The 12,417-nt window shown below is 40.6% G+C and overlaps 1 protein-coding gene across 3 annotated transcripts in view; it reads right to left on the reverse strand.

Moving 5' to 3' along the window:
• Positions 1-12,417, reverse strand: part of LOC133448574 (sodium- and chloride-dependent GABA transporter 2-like) — a 76,719-nt gene that overhangs the window by 42,523 nt on the left and 21,779 nt on the right. For all 3 annotated transcript variants that reach the window (XM_061727236.1, XM_061727237.1, XM_061727238.1), the window contains exons 5-11: positions 9,333-9,465; positions 5,506-5,640; positions 5,224-5,327; positions 4,598-4,722; positions 4,213-4,325; positions 3,960-4,097; positions 3,669-3,771 (exon numbers count right to left, since the gene is read on the reverse strand). In XM_061727236.1, the coding sequence (XP_061583220.1) occupies positions 3,669-3,771; positions 3,960-4,097; positions 4,213-4,325; positions 4,598-4,722; positions 5,224-5,327; positions 5,506-5,640; positions 9,333-9,465 (851 nt within the window). The remainder of the gene's footprint in view (positions 1-3,668; positions 3,772-3,959; positions 4,098-4,212; positions 4,326-4,597; positions 4,723-5,223; positions 5,328-5,505; positions 5,641-9,332; positions 9,466-12,417) is intronic.

Raw genomic sequence — 12,417 nt, forward strand, 5'->3', positions numbered from 1 at the left:
CCTGGTGCTAGAACCTCATGTGAATGTTCTGACCGTGTCGCCTGCATGCTGTGGTTGTGTGTCAGAGAGCTGATCTGTGGCATTTTTTTAGCGATTATGTTTTAACGGGGATGTTTAGGCCACAAGGGCCCATCTAGAATGCTTCGCCCCCCCTAGGCTGGGACCCCTGCTCCGCCCCTAGGGGATGGTGATGGTCGGAGAGGCCGTTGGCGCGGATTGGCTACCACGTTTCCGTCAGCTTGCCCCAGGGGAACTGTGGCTACATATATAGTTTTCCTCACCAAGTATAGAGGACTGAATGACTATTGTAAAGGGAGAAAGGCGCTATATAAATGCAAGTTATTATCATTTGCATGACTATAGGCCAAATTCGATCTTCCCTCTAGTCATTTATTTCAATATTTCCAAATCAGAGATTTTGTCATATAGTCACTATATTGATTTGAGACTATGCTCTCTCGACATACTTTTTACATACTTATGACTAAACTCGCTACTTTGTAGATGTTTTTCGTCCTGAAGTCCCTTCCCGTCATACCCCTACATCATCGCACCAAGTTACTTTGTATGCGTTATTCTCATTTTATTCCACAACAACAAACCTTTTCAGAATTGGACATGTTTAACATTGCAATGGCATTATACAGTGGGGCAAAAAAGTATTTAGTCAGACACCAGTTGTGCAAGTTCTCCCACTTAAAAAGATAAGAGAGGCCTGTAATTTTCATCACAGGTATATCTCAACTACGAGAGACAAAATTTAAAAAAAATAATCCAGAAAATCAAATTTTTAAAGAATGTATTTGCAAATTATAGTGGAAAATAAGTATCTGGTCAATAACAAAAGTTCATCTCAATACTTTTGTTTTATACCCTTTGTTGGCAATGACAGAGGTTAAAGGAGCTTGAGGCCGGATTGTGGCAAGATTTATGAAAAAAATCTGTATACATTTTAAGTTTTCTGGTAATAATGTCAGATGAAGCGTTCCAAACCAAAAAGAATGAGCCCTCGTGTATCTCTCCTTTGCCTTGAACAGGCTGTGTGCTGCAAAATGTGCTGCAATTCGGTCCCGAATTTCCCGCGCTGGGCTGTGGATGTGACGTCACATGACGCTGCATGCACGTTCTCCCCGTTCTCCCGTGCCGGCTTCACTGTTGGCTGCAGTACCCCCAACGGCCGTCGTGGTGAAGGGTGGCGCTAGAGAGTCTCATTTCTTAAAAGGAGCCTCAAGCTCATTTAAATGTTTTCTCTAAGTCTTCACAAGGTTTTCACATTCTGTTTCTGGTATTTTAGCCCATTCCTCCATGCAGATCTCCTCTAGAGCAGTGATGTTTTGGGGCTGTCGTTGGGCAACACAGACTTTCAACTCCCTCCAAAGATTTTCTATGGGGTTGAGATCTGGAGACTGGCTAGGCCACTCCAGGACCTTGAAATGTTTCTTACGAAGCCACTCCTTTGTTGCCCGGGTGGTGTGTTTGGGATCATTGTCATGCTGAAAGACCCAGCCACGTTTCATCTTCAATGCCCTGCTGATGGAAGGAGGTTTTCACTCAAAATCTCACGATACATGGCCCCATTCATTCTTTCCCTTCCCTGGACATGTACTGGCTTAAGCATGGGGACGTCTGACACTGCAGGATTTGAGTCCCTGGCGGCGTAGTGTGTTACTGATGGTAGCCTTTGTTACTTTGGTCCCAGCTCTCTGCAGGTCATTCACTACGTCCCCCCCGTGTGGTTCTGGGATTTTTACTCACCGTCCTTGTGATCATTTTTACCCCACAGGGTGAGATCTTGCGTGGAGCCCCAGATCCAGGGAGATTATCAGTGTCTTGTATGTCTCCCATTTTCTAATAATTGCTCCCACAGTTGATTTCTTCACACCAATCTGCTTACCTATTACAGATTCAGTCTTCCCAGCCTGGTGCAGGTCTACCATTTTTGTTTCTCACATCCTTTGACAGCTCTTTGGTCTTGGCCATAGTGGAGTTTGGAGTGTGACTGTTTGAGGTTGTGGACAGGTGTCTTTTATACTAATAACGAGTTAAAACAGGTGCCATTAATACAGGTAAAGAGTGGAGAACAGAGGAGCCTCTTAAATAAGTTACAGGTCAGTGAAAGCCAGAAATATTGCTTTTTTGTAGGTGACCAAATACTTATTTTACTGATGAATTTACCAATGAATTTAGTAAAAATCCTACAATGTGATTTCTTGGATTCTTTCCCCCCATTCTTTCTCTCATAGTTGAAGTGCAACTATGATGACAATTACAGGCCTCTCTCATATTTTTAAGTGGGAGAACTTGCACAATTGGCAGCTGACTAAATACTTTTTGGCCCCACTGTCTTGAATTATACTTATTGTTCCATTTTAGAAGAATTGTGTTTTTCCACAGTTTATGGTGGTGCTGAAGGTGTAAGTTTGGTTTGTTTTTGGTAGTGTCACAATAAAACACTCCCTTCCCACTTGTTTTACAGCCAGTAGTAAAGAAAGAAGCAACATTTGTGTTTGAACATTTCCCCTTACAATTTATTGATCTTACCAGTTCAAATCTGAAGCAGATGCAATTCTTAGTGACCCTGATTGTAGCTACTCTGTTGTGTTAATCTTGTCAGTGTACTTATTTTCATGTGTGCAAATTAAACAAAATGTTGGTATAAATTGTGAGCTTTTTTTTTTTTTTTAACTCACAGCAAAGAGCATCCATGCCAGCAATGTGTCAGCATGGGTGTGTGTGTATTGCTAGGGTTTTATTGTCTATTGATGTGCACCAGATGTAAACCAGTGTATGCTCATGTGTGTAAACTTCACAGAATTGCATATTTTACCAATTAACATTCATTTGAACCTTATTATTAGACTTTCAGTCAACTTATCTGTACTCTATTTTCTTTCATAATAGGTGGAGCATTTGTTTAAATGGTTCCTTTTGTACTTGGTTTTCAGTTTTAAGTCAATTTATGTTTAAGATGTGGTTGATGCTGTATTCTCATTGAAAAGATGACCATGCAATGTGGTTTATTTGGCATTAGAAATTATTATACGCTGCTCCCTTAGTTTGGAGAAAAAAGAAGTCCTTTGCTAGAGACTGGTTCAAATGTATGTCCTGCAGTCAGACAGTTGTTTAATCACTGACGCAGACAAGTTCATATTATCTTCAAGGCACCAGTCTAACCCCTCACAAGCTTTCCGATAAATGAATTCTGAAGCTTTTGAGACATCGAAGTAAAATATTCAGCTTTTTGTCTCATTATATACAGTATATGCATTATGGTAAGTCTTTTCCTGAGGAATGAATTGGATTTGCCCATAGAAAGAGCAGTCACATTGTATGAAAGCTGGTTTGAGAGCTTTTTCTAGGAATGGTTTCTTGGGATACTTTTCATTTTTATTTGCCAAACCTAAGAGGACAGGAAATGAGAAATGGTCCCAGGCTGGATTTGAATCACTGACTTCACAAAGCATGTTATGCAGTGGTTTGGCCTCATTTCTGTCTAACTCACTAACTACCAAACAAATCCTTGTAATTTGCTGACTTGAGAGGAGACAATCCCATGTTTAGAAATAAAAACAGTCCATATACAGTTTTGATTAATATGGGATAACCAGAATCCAAATCTACTTTAAACCCCCCCAAATTCTTACAAATAATTATTTTTAATAACTCACCATATATCCATCCCATTGCTATCGACTGACATACTGAGAGGAGGAGAAGATTGTTGCCACTACAAACATAGTGATCAAAGAGTTGAAGGAAATACAAGCCCCCCTGCAGAAACATGGAGGGCTTACTGTTACCCCAAATAAAGCACAAAAACAACACATATAGAAATAAACTTTTGCTTCCTTAGACTAGGACTTAAGCTTTTTGCATGACACAGCTGAGATTGTTTATTACCAAAAACTGAGATAAAGAAAAAGAAAACAGGATTAAGTTACAGTGCTCCGGGATCTCACCTCTGTGACAAGAAGGAGACCAAGAAAAAAGCAAACAGTGCAGAGACAAAGCAGCAGCAACTCTCTTCGATATGCTCTTCGAAACACAGTGGGGAACATATCTGTGACTGAGGTCATCAAGCACTCCAGGCTCACAAACTGGCAAGACACAGAGCGATAACAGACTGAGGGTAAGAAGTTAAATCTAACAACAGTCTCAAAGTGAACTTAAGATCTGCCAGTTCAAAACAGACATTTTTATTAATTCTTTTACCTGTGTGTCTGCACCCAACAAGATGACCATGATGAAAAAACATATAGCCCATAACTGAGGTAATGGCATCATGGCTACTGCACGAGGATAGGCAATAAATGCCAAGCCAGGTCCTGTTTGTAGGGGGATTAAATGAAGTATGGAGTCAAACACTTGTGCCAGAAATTCTACGGGGAGCATACAGCACACTAACAAGCTGGTATTATTTAGCAGCCGTCTGCAAACATGTGCCTACTAAAATAACGTTTGACGTGGTTTGACAACATTTAAGACTTCTCGACACAACCACATATAATCACATATCCATGCTTTCATTAAGTATGAGTAGTTAGTAACGGATCTCTGAGTACTGTGTTTTAATAAGCTGGATAAGTTGTTATTTTACCTGAAGCAGCCACCTGAGATATTGGCAATCCTTGCTCATATGACATAAAGCCCAATACAGAAAAGATTGCAAACCCTGCCACAAAACTGGAACCCCCATTCAACAGACACAGGACAAATGTGTCCCTGGGGACACAAACAAAAAGGAGCAAGCATTTAGCAAACAGCAGAACAAACAAATCCGATGGCATTAGGTTGAATGTTTCATTGAAAAAAAGTAAAGCAAATACATTTTGGCTGTCCAAGACATAATAGACAGAAAAAAAAAGTGCATCACAGGGTAATTGTATAACCTGTATAAAGAGTGCAATTCTTCCATAGCAGAATGCACTGAAAATGACTGAGCAGTGATCCAACTGACGTATATTCAGGGTGCTTGCATCAAAGACATTGGCAATGTCAGTGTTTTTGGTTTAAATCGCATGACACATTATTTGCATGTCACTCCTTTTTGTCCCTCTTCATCATTTTCCTCACTTGTTATAAATAAATAAATAAATAAGCACACAACTCCTCAAAGCTGTATTTCACTTTCATTGCCATGAAAGGCAAGCTAATTGCTGCAATTTCAGAAAATTGTTTTAATTGTATTCAATGATATACTTAAACAGAACGAAGGTTACTTACTTGTAACAATCGTTACTGTACGGATTATAACTGCCCAGAGCTGTCAAACTCCCCTGACAAATGCCAAAAGAGAAAAGAACTTGTGCGCCTGCGTCCATCCAAACCTGTGGAGATTCCAGCACAGTTATTGATACATATTCATTGGTTTAACAGTTAAAAAGAAGACACTTGAAGCATTGAGGGTGAATGAGTAAGATATTATAAAGAGTCTGGTCTTTTAAAAGGTGGGACCTTCACTTCCTTTTTATAAAGTTATAAAGACCATTTGACTTAGTTACTTACTTGAGGGTCCACCAACCTTGTGGGGTCAGGGTACAAGTAGAAAGCTAATCCATCCTTAGCTCCTGGTAAAGTGATTCCACGAGCCAACAGAACAATCAACATCACATACGGAAATGTGGCTGTAAAGTAAACCACCTGTAAACACAAAGCAAAAGAAGGGTTGTGCATCGAATGGACTGCGGCTATTTTTTACAGAAAAGTCTTTAAAGATGAGGAAATTTTAGTTTTTTGTCGCCTGACTTAAAGTCAAATACAGCATCCCATTATCCTGTCTCCATGCAGCTCTGTATTTGCTGGCATGTATTGTAAGTTGTAGGCTACCAATATTTTGAAATGCTTTCTGTAAGTACTAAATGGGTTATCTCATTGCCTGACCCTGCGTTCACACTGAAAGCGTCAAAAATCTCCCGACGCCAGCATCTCGCTGTTTGGAGCATTCACACCGAAAGCGGCATGTACTATCGACGCCTGCAGTGGGCGGGGCTAAAGCTGCGCTGCAGAACTGGAGGGAACAGTGGGAACAGCCTACTCATATAGCGTACACATCTTCAGTTTCCTATTTCACCATAGATCAAACTTTGGGACGCCTTCTTTATATTTTCTTTATATCACACACGCATGCACACACACACACACACATACACACTGCTTTTTTTTTTTTTTTTTTTTTTTTTATATATTTTTATCCCTGATTTTTTTCCCCAATTTCATCACCCAGTGCTCTACCTAAGTGACAGTCCTGGGCATTGCTCCCTCTACCAACCCCGGGAGGGCCCTGCACTGAGCTCAGGTCTCCTCCTTAACCTGAGGAGTGAGCAGGCCGCTTCTTTTCACCAGACAGGGGTGGGGCCGGCCGTAGCGCGTGGAAGGATCACGTTATTCCGGCCAGATCCTCCCCACCCCATCTGGTGCCCCGGCTGGCCAGAGGGGGCATGTGTAACCCAGGACTGTGTGCATGTTCTTGTGAGGGTAGCTCACAAAAACCAGCAGTCCCAGCAGCACGGCGAGGCCATACCTGGGTCCGGCTATCAGTCCCTCCCATGGTCCCCCAGCCCCAGGCCAAATGTGGGAAACATGGGTGTAGGAAGGTTGTTGACAAATATTAAACTATTAATACATATGCAGACAGTTGTAAAAAAAAAAAAACAACAAACTCTTGATTAACATATAACCTGTATCCACTTCAAATGTTGACTATTGTAGTTGAGTGTAGTGTAGTAAGTGTAACTTGAATATGTCATGAGTGTGACAGGATATTAGTTACTTGATCATATTCTGCAGTACATGACCTAAATGTAGTGTCATAACCTGGCTCATAGGCCATGGCAAAAGTGGAAAACAACACAGCGCAAATAAATATTTGCCATTTATTTTAAAGAAAAATACGGCAACACAAAATAAATCAACTTGTGAGATGTGGAGATCAGCGTCAGTAGTGTTAGTGTGTGAATGTGGAAAATGTGTGGTGCTTGTTGTTAAGCAAAATAAAATCAAAACTAAGCAATTGCTACCCAAGGGAACACGGGGAGAACATGCAAGCTCCACACAGAAAGGCCCTTTCGCCAACCCCACCCACAGCGTCCCTGGCGGGAATTGAACCCAGGACCCTTCTTGCTGTGAGATGGCTGCACTACCAGCTGCGCCACTGTGCCCCCTTTTTTGAAATGCTTTTTAAATTTAAATACGAAGTATGGCTACTGTGATGATCCTGTCTAGTTGTGGGCGTGCCTAACTTTCTGTGATGTGTCTGATGTGAGATGAGCATCATCATCAGATTGGGCCCAGTGTTCCACAGTCTATTAAACCTCCCTGTCTTCAGGATGTCGCTCTCTTCCCTGCCAGCCCCATTCATTTGCTTAGTTTTGATTTTATTTTGCCGTGCTGCTGGGACTGCTGGGACTGCTGGAACGTGCCGGACCTCCAGGGAGAGATGGGAGTGGTGAGAGAATGATTGTCCATGTCTTTGTCAGTGAGTGTATGTTAAAGGGAACCCTGGCTATTAAGACATGTAGGTCTTAAAAGATAAATGTTGGTATCAATTATAACAATGTGATATAAAAAACCTTGTTGATGTCTTCGTTTTTATAAAATTTGAAAATATAATTTATCTCGTAGGTCGCCATTGTTGTTTACACCGCAATGCATTCTGGGTAGTGACGTCAGACGGTGGCACCTGCTAGCCCCCGTCCACTGTTTTGACACCCAGAAACAGATGAAAACACAGCTAAACAGGTGACGGCGCACCCGAAACACAGATCAAAACACAGCTAAACATTAAGGTGACGGCGCACCTACAAAAAAGTAAAAAAAAAAAAAAAAAAAGGACAGCACCATAAAGCATGAACTATAAAAACACCATAAAATTCAGATAGACTAACAGATGCTACAATAAAAACCCCAGCCAGATCTGGCGTCATTAAATTAAATAAAGATGTTCTTGCCTATTTGATGCGAAGTCTGCGCCTCCCGTTTCGTCAAAGTCCCGGGCCAGTCCCCTCAGCCTCTGGTCTGTCATCAAACGGTGGACCCAGCACCGAAGCCGGTTTTAGGGGGGCGGCAGGGGTGGGCTATGCCCACCCAAACGTGCATCCTGCCCACCGGCGTCTCCATCCCGGCGAGAGCGGAGAGCGGATGGCGGTGCGCTGCAGGCTCTAGAGCCACGGCTACGCCATCTACGGCGTAGGCTACGCCATCTACGGCGTAGGCTACGCCGTTGACGCCGTAGCCTAATGCTCTGGTAAGATGCGCACGACTTTGATCATTTTTGCAGATCTCCGTGCATCACAGAACTTTGATCCAGTTTGCCTGAACCGAGACGTCTTATGGGCTCCCTCGTCAGCCTCCACGGCCAGGAGAGTGCTGCTCATCTATGTTTTGGATACCTGTCCCAGTTAAACTAACGCGGCTTATCTTCCCAGAGCCACCGAACTACGTCATCGCCCCCAGAATGCATTGCGCAGGTAAAACATGGCGCCTCCCGCAGGTCAAAATATGTGATAAACATTGTAGATTTTTAAAGCAATTAGATTATTTTATGTGTTTCTAACAACATATTTTAGTATAAGAGAACAATTGTGGCTAATTAAGGACTACAAGTCTTAATAACCAGGGTTCCTTTTAATGTATATGTGTGAATGGGTGTCATCAGGGCGGGTGCCGGCCTGCCAGCGTCGGCTGTCGGGTTGGCCCCGGAATTTTGAATAATATCCATTCTTGTCTTAGGAAAAACTTTGATGAAATGGTTTGATCCACTTGTACTGGCAGAATAGGCCCAAAGTGCAGAGTCTCCATTTAGTTTTGAGAGAATTCAAAGTTAAAACGGTACATAAAATGCTGCTTTGTAAAAAATCTTTTTACAGGTTTTCAATCAAGACTGAAGTCTGAATATTTCCTCTTTGTTGATCCTAGCAAGTACCCCTGTTTAAACAAGTGCCCCTGTTTTAGTGTTTATTTTTGGTTCCTACGTCTTTATTTATTTTTCATGAATTGAAAGTTGTTTTTACAGATGAGATGCATGCTTCTGATCACGACTCATTCATATTCTTTTCTCTCAGTCATTCAGGCATAGGTTCATCTTCGTTTCAGTTTTTCAAATGCGGCTGTGTCACAACTTCTCTGACTTTTCAATGTGATATTTGCCAAAAATCTGGCCTTCCTGTTCATGAGACTTATGACTTGTTTACAACCCTATAAACCTGAGAATGTGTAATTGTAGCGCCTGTTGATTTACTACAACTAAAATAGCCAAAACTACATTAGTGTCCACAGAATCTCATGAATGTGATCCCCAAACATTGTAATATGATTCCACTTATAACTTTATCTACCTTTCCAGTAGATTTGACACCTTTCCAAACACAAAAGTAGCACAGGATCCATGCCAGTAACAGACACAGGGCCAGTTCCCACCTCAAGCTGCCGATATGGTCAATTCCCTGAGAAATACCCAGTACTCGTCTCCTGAAAACAAAAAGTACAATATGGCCAGAGCAAGATATAGTTTGTTAGTATGTAAGAGCAATAATGAAACGAATCATAAAATGACCCCGATATGTCAACAGACATTTAAAAATCATGTTCATTTCAAATACTTATGTCACTGACAACAGCACTCAAGCCAGGATATTCCAGTTTAAAAAGAGGAGTTGCAGCCCTCAACTGATGTTTATGTTGTAATTTTTTGTTTTGGCCTGAAGCTCCACCCTCCACCTATCTCCCAATCACCAAGTCAGTATTGTTTCGGCATCCGGGTTGCCAGCTCGGCTCTAATTATCGCAGCCATGGCAGCCTACGTTCCTGCTGCATTCTGCAGCCTACCTGGCAACTTCTGGTCGGGGGGAGGAGGGGGAGGGTACACGCCGCTCAACAATATTTTGAAAGTGACTGCAGTACCAGTTTTGACCATTTCTTACAGACGGCTCCTTTAATTGATATGTTGTGACCCTGCAAAGCACTACAATGATGTTCTACCAATTCATGAAAAAAAAACAACCCAAAAGTACCTTTGGACTTGCAACAACTGCAAGTCATTTTGTGGCACTATGTAACACATTAACAACAATGATCAACACTTAGTATAAGCTGAAACTAACTCACAGAGATAAAATGTACATCCTGGCAGATGCAACTAAAAGAACCAAAAAAATAAGAAACGAGGAAGAAAAAAGAATAAAAACATGAAAGAGCCTTCCTACAGGTGTACCTCACACCCCCATTTGTAAAGGCCTAACCACCAGAAGCAAGAAGTTGCTGACAAACCACTCCCCTCATCTTCAATCTATCGAATCTCCCTTAATCTGGCCCGTAAACCAGAACCTTGGGCCCCTTAACCCTAATTGCTCTCCGAAATGGTGTGTGCGTGCGTGCGTGCGTGCGTGCGTGCGTGCGTGCGTGCGTGCGTGCGTGCGTGCGTGCGTGCGTGCGTGCGTGCGTGCGTGCGTGCGTGCGTGCGTGCGTGCGTGTGTTCTCTCAGATGTAAGTTACTTCAAAGTTATGGGACTATGAAGAGAGTTAATGGTCATCACTCACGATATCTTTGTAAATCTGTGAGTGTGTTTGAACACAAAAAGACGAAGACAGGATGAAGACCGATTAGACAAAAAGCAAACTCCAAAGGTACCATATTTTGCAAACCACATTATAAGGTGCATGATAAAACATATATAAAGCGAAACAAAACAGTCTGGTGAGTCAAATTTTATTCAACTCATTCAAAATAACTCACAATATTGTTCAGTTGTAAATACTACAGAAAAATAGTCTCACATTTAAAAATCATTCATTTTCCACAAATCCACAAATAAAATAGTGGAGGAGGTAAGCTCTCTGATTGGTTCATCGTTGCCAGTGATAGCGGACACCTGAAGTTAGTGTGAGCACAACAAGAATTCATATATACGGCGCCACGGATTATAAGACGCACTGCCGATTTAAAAAAAAAAAAGTAAAGATTTTAAGTGCGCTTTGATTGTGCGTTTAAGTGCATTTAATTGCTGCAGTTTGTGGCAGAAGGGATCTATTTTCACACATTTTTACAAACAATGAAGGAATAAAATGTATAGTATAGGACATAGGTCATTCATTTTGTCCACTGTAGGTTATTATCAGTTTTAAGTTTCATGCTAAATTTGAAGATTGGTAAGTCATATACAGTATCAAATTTTTTTTATTGCATATTTATTTGCATATTGTGAAAATAACAGGCGATGTAAGCATTAATGTTGTAAAGTGTGATATTGATAACCAATGTTTATGAGCCCTGTTTATTTGTAAAAGCTCCATGCAAGGTCGAGGGTCGATTTCTTTAGTACCTATGAAAATTTCAAAAACCCCTAACGGCAAATTACTAAGTTTTTCTCTGCAAATAGTTTGATTACAAATTCATTCTCATCACATTTTATGAATCAGGCCCAGTAAGAGCAGTTTCTGAAGGCTGGTGTGGATTTTGAACAAAAGAACACACATGACGACGCAACATGTCATCCAATGAGTCATTTAGGATTTAAGGGTATAATGACCTCACAGACCCAAATCAGAGTCAAATTATACAGCTTCCACAATTTTCTCTCTACCAAACTTTATATCATGCTGCATTTACTTTTCCCTTTTTAGTATTTAGTGAATAGCCATAAGACCTTTTTATACCTATTAAATGTATCCATTTATTTTGTTCATAAGGCTCTGTACAGTCATACAAATAACAAAGAAAGCATAACAAAAAAAGCAAAAATGCTGACCGAAAAGGTGTAAGTTAAAGCAAATGCTTATTTTACCTACACTTTATACAAAACAGGAGACAGCCAAGAAAATTTGAAAATTAAACATTAAATGAACAAAACACCCCTCAAAAAGCCGTATTTAAGGTTTCCAAATTGTCACTGAAACAAAATACTCATAACTGAGTTTCATATTTAATTAATATTTTAAAACATTTTTTTCATGAATGGGAAAATGTAACTAATTCATTTTCAGAGTTGTTCCACAAATTGGCTCCCTTAATAGATACACATCTGTTCTATGTGTTTGTTCTAACTTTGGATTTTTTCGACAATCCTGTGTCCCGGAGTCCATAATGGCTCTTTCTGATTTCAAACAGCTTCTGGATACAGTGGGTAAGCAAATCATAATGTATTTCATAAATTATTTGAATACTTTTATTGTCAATCAGACATTTTAAAGTATGTACATTAACAAATATTGGATTGGTTGATTCATAATAATTTGATTTATGATTCTTAAAGCTGTCTTTTGTAACATGTAAAAAGGTTGAGTGTTAGTTTTTTACGTGTTTCCCCAAATGTCCAGATAATACATGTTGTAGCCCATGGGATGATGAGGGAACAGTACAATACATAGAATGACTTTTGATTTAAAATATATTTGATTTTGTGTAATATTGCAATAATTTTAGAC

Source organism: Cololabis saira, chromosome 8, assembly GCF_033807715.1.
Source record: "Cololabis saira isolate AMF1-May2022 chromosome 8, fColSai1.1, whole genome shotgun sequence".
NCBI lineage: Eukaryota > Metazoa > Chordata > Actinopteri > Beloniformes > Belonidae > Cololabis > Cololabis saira.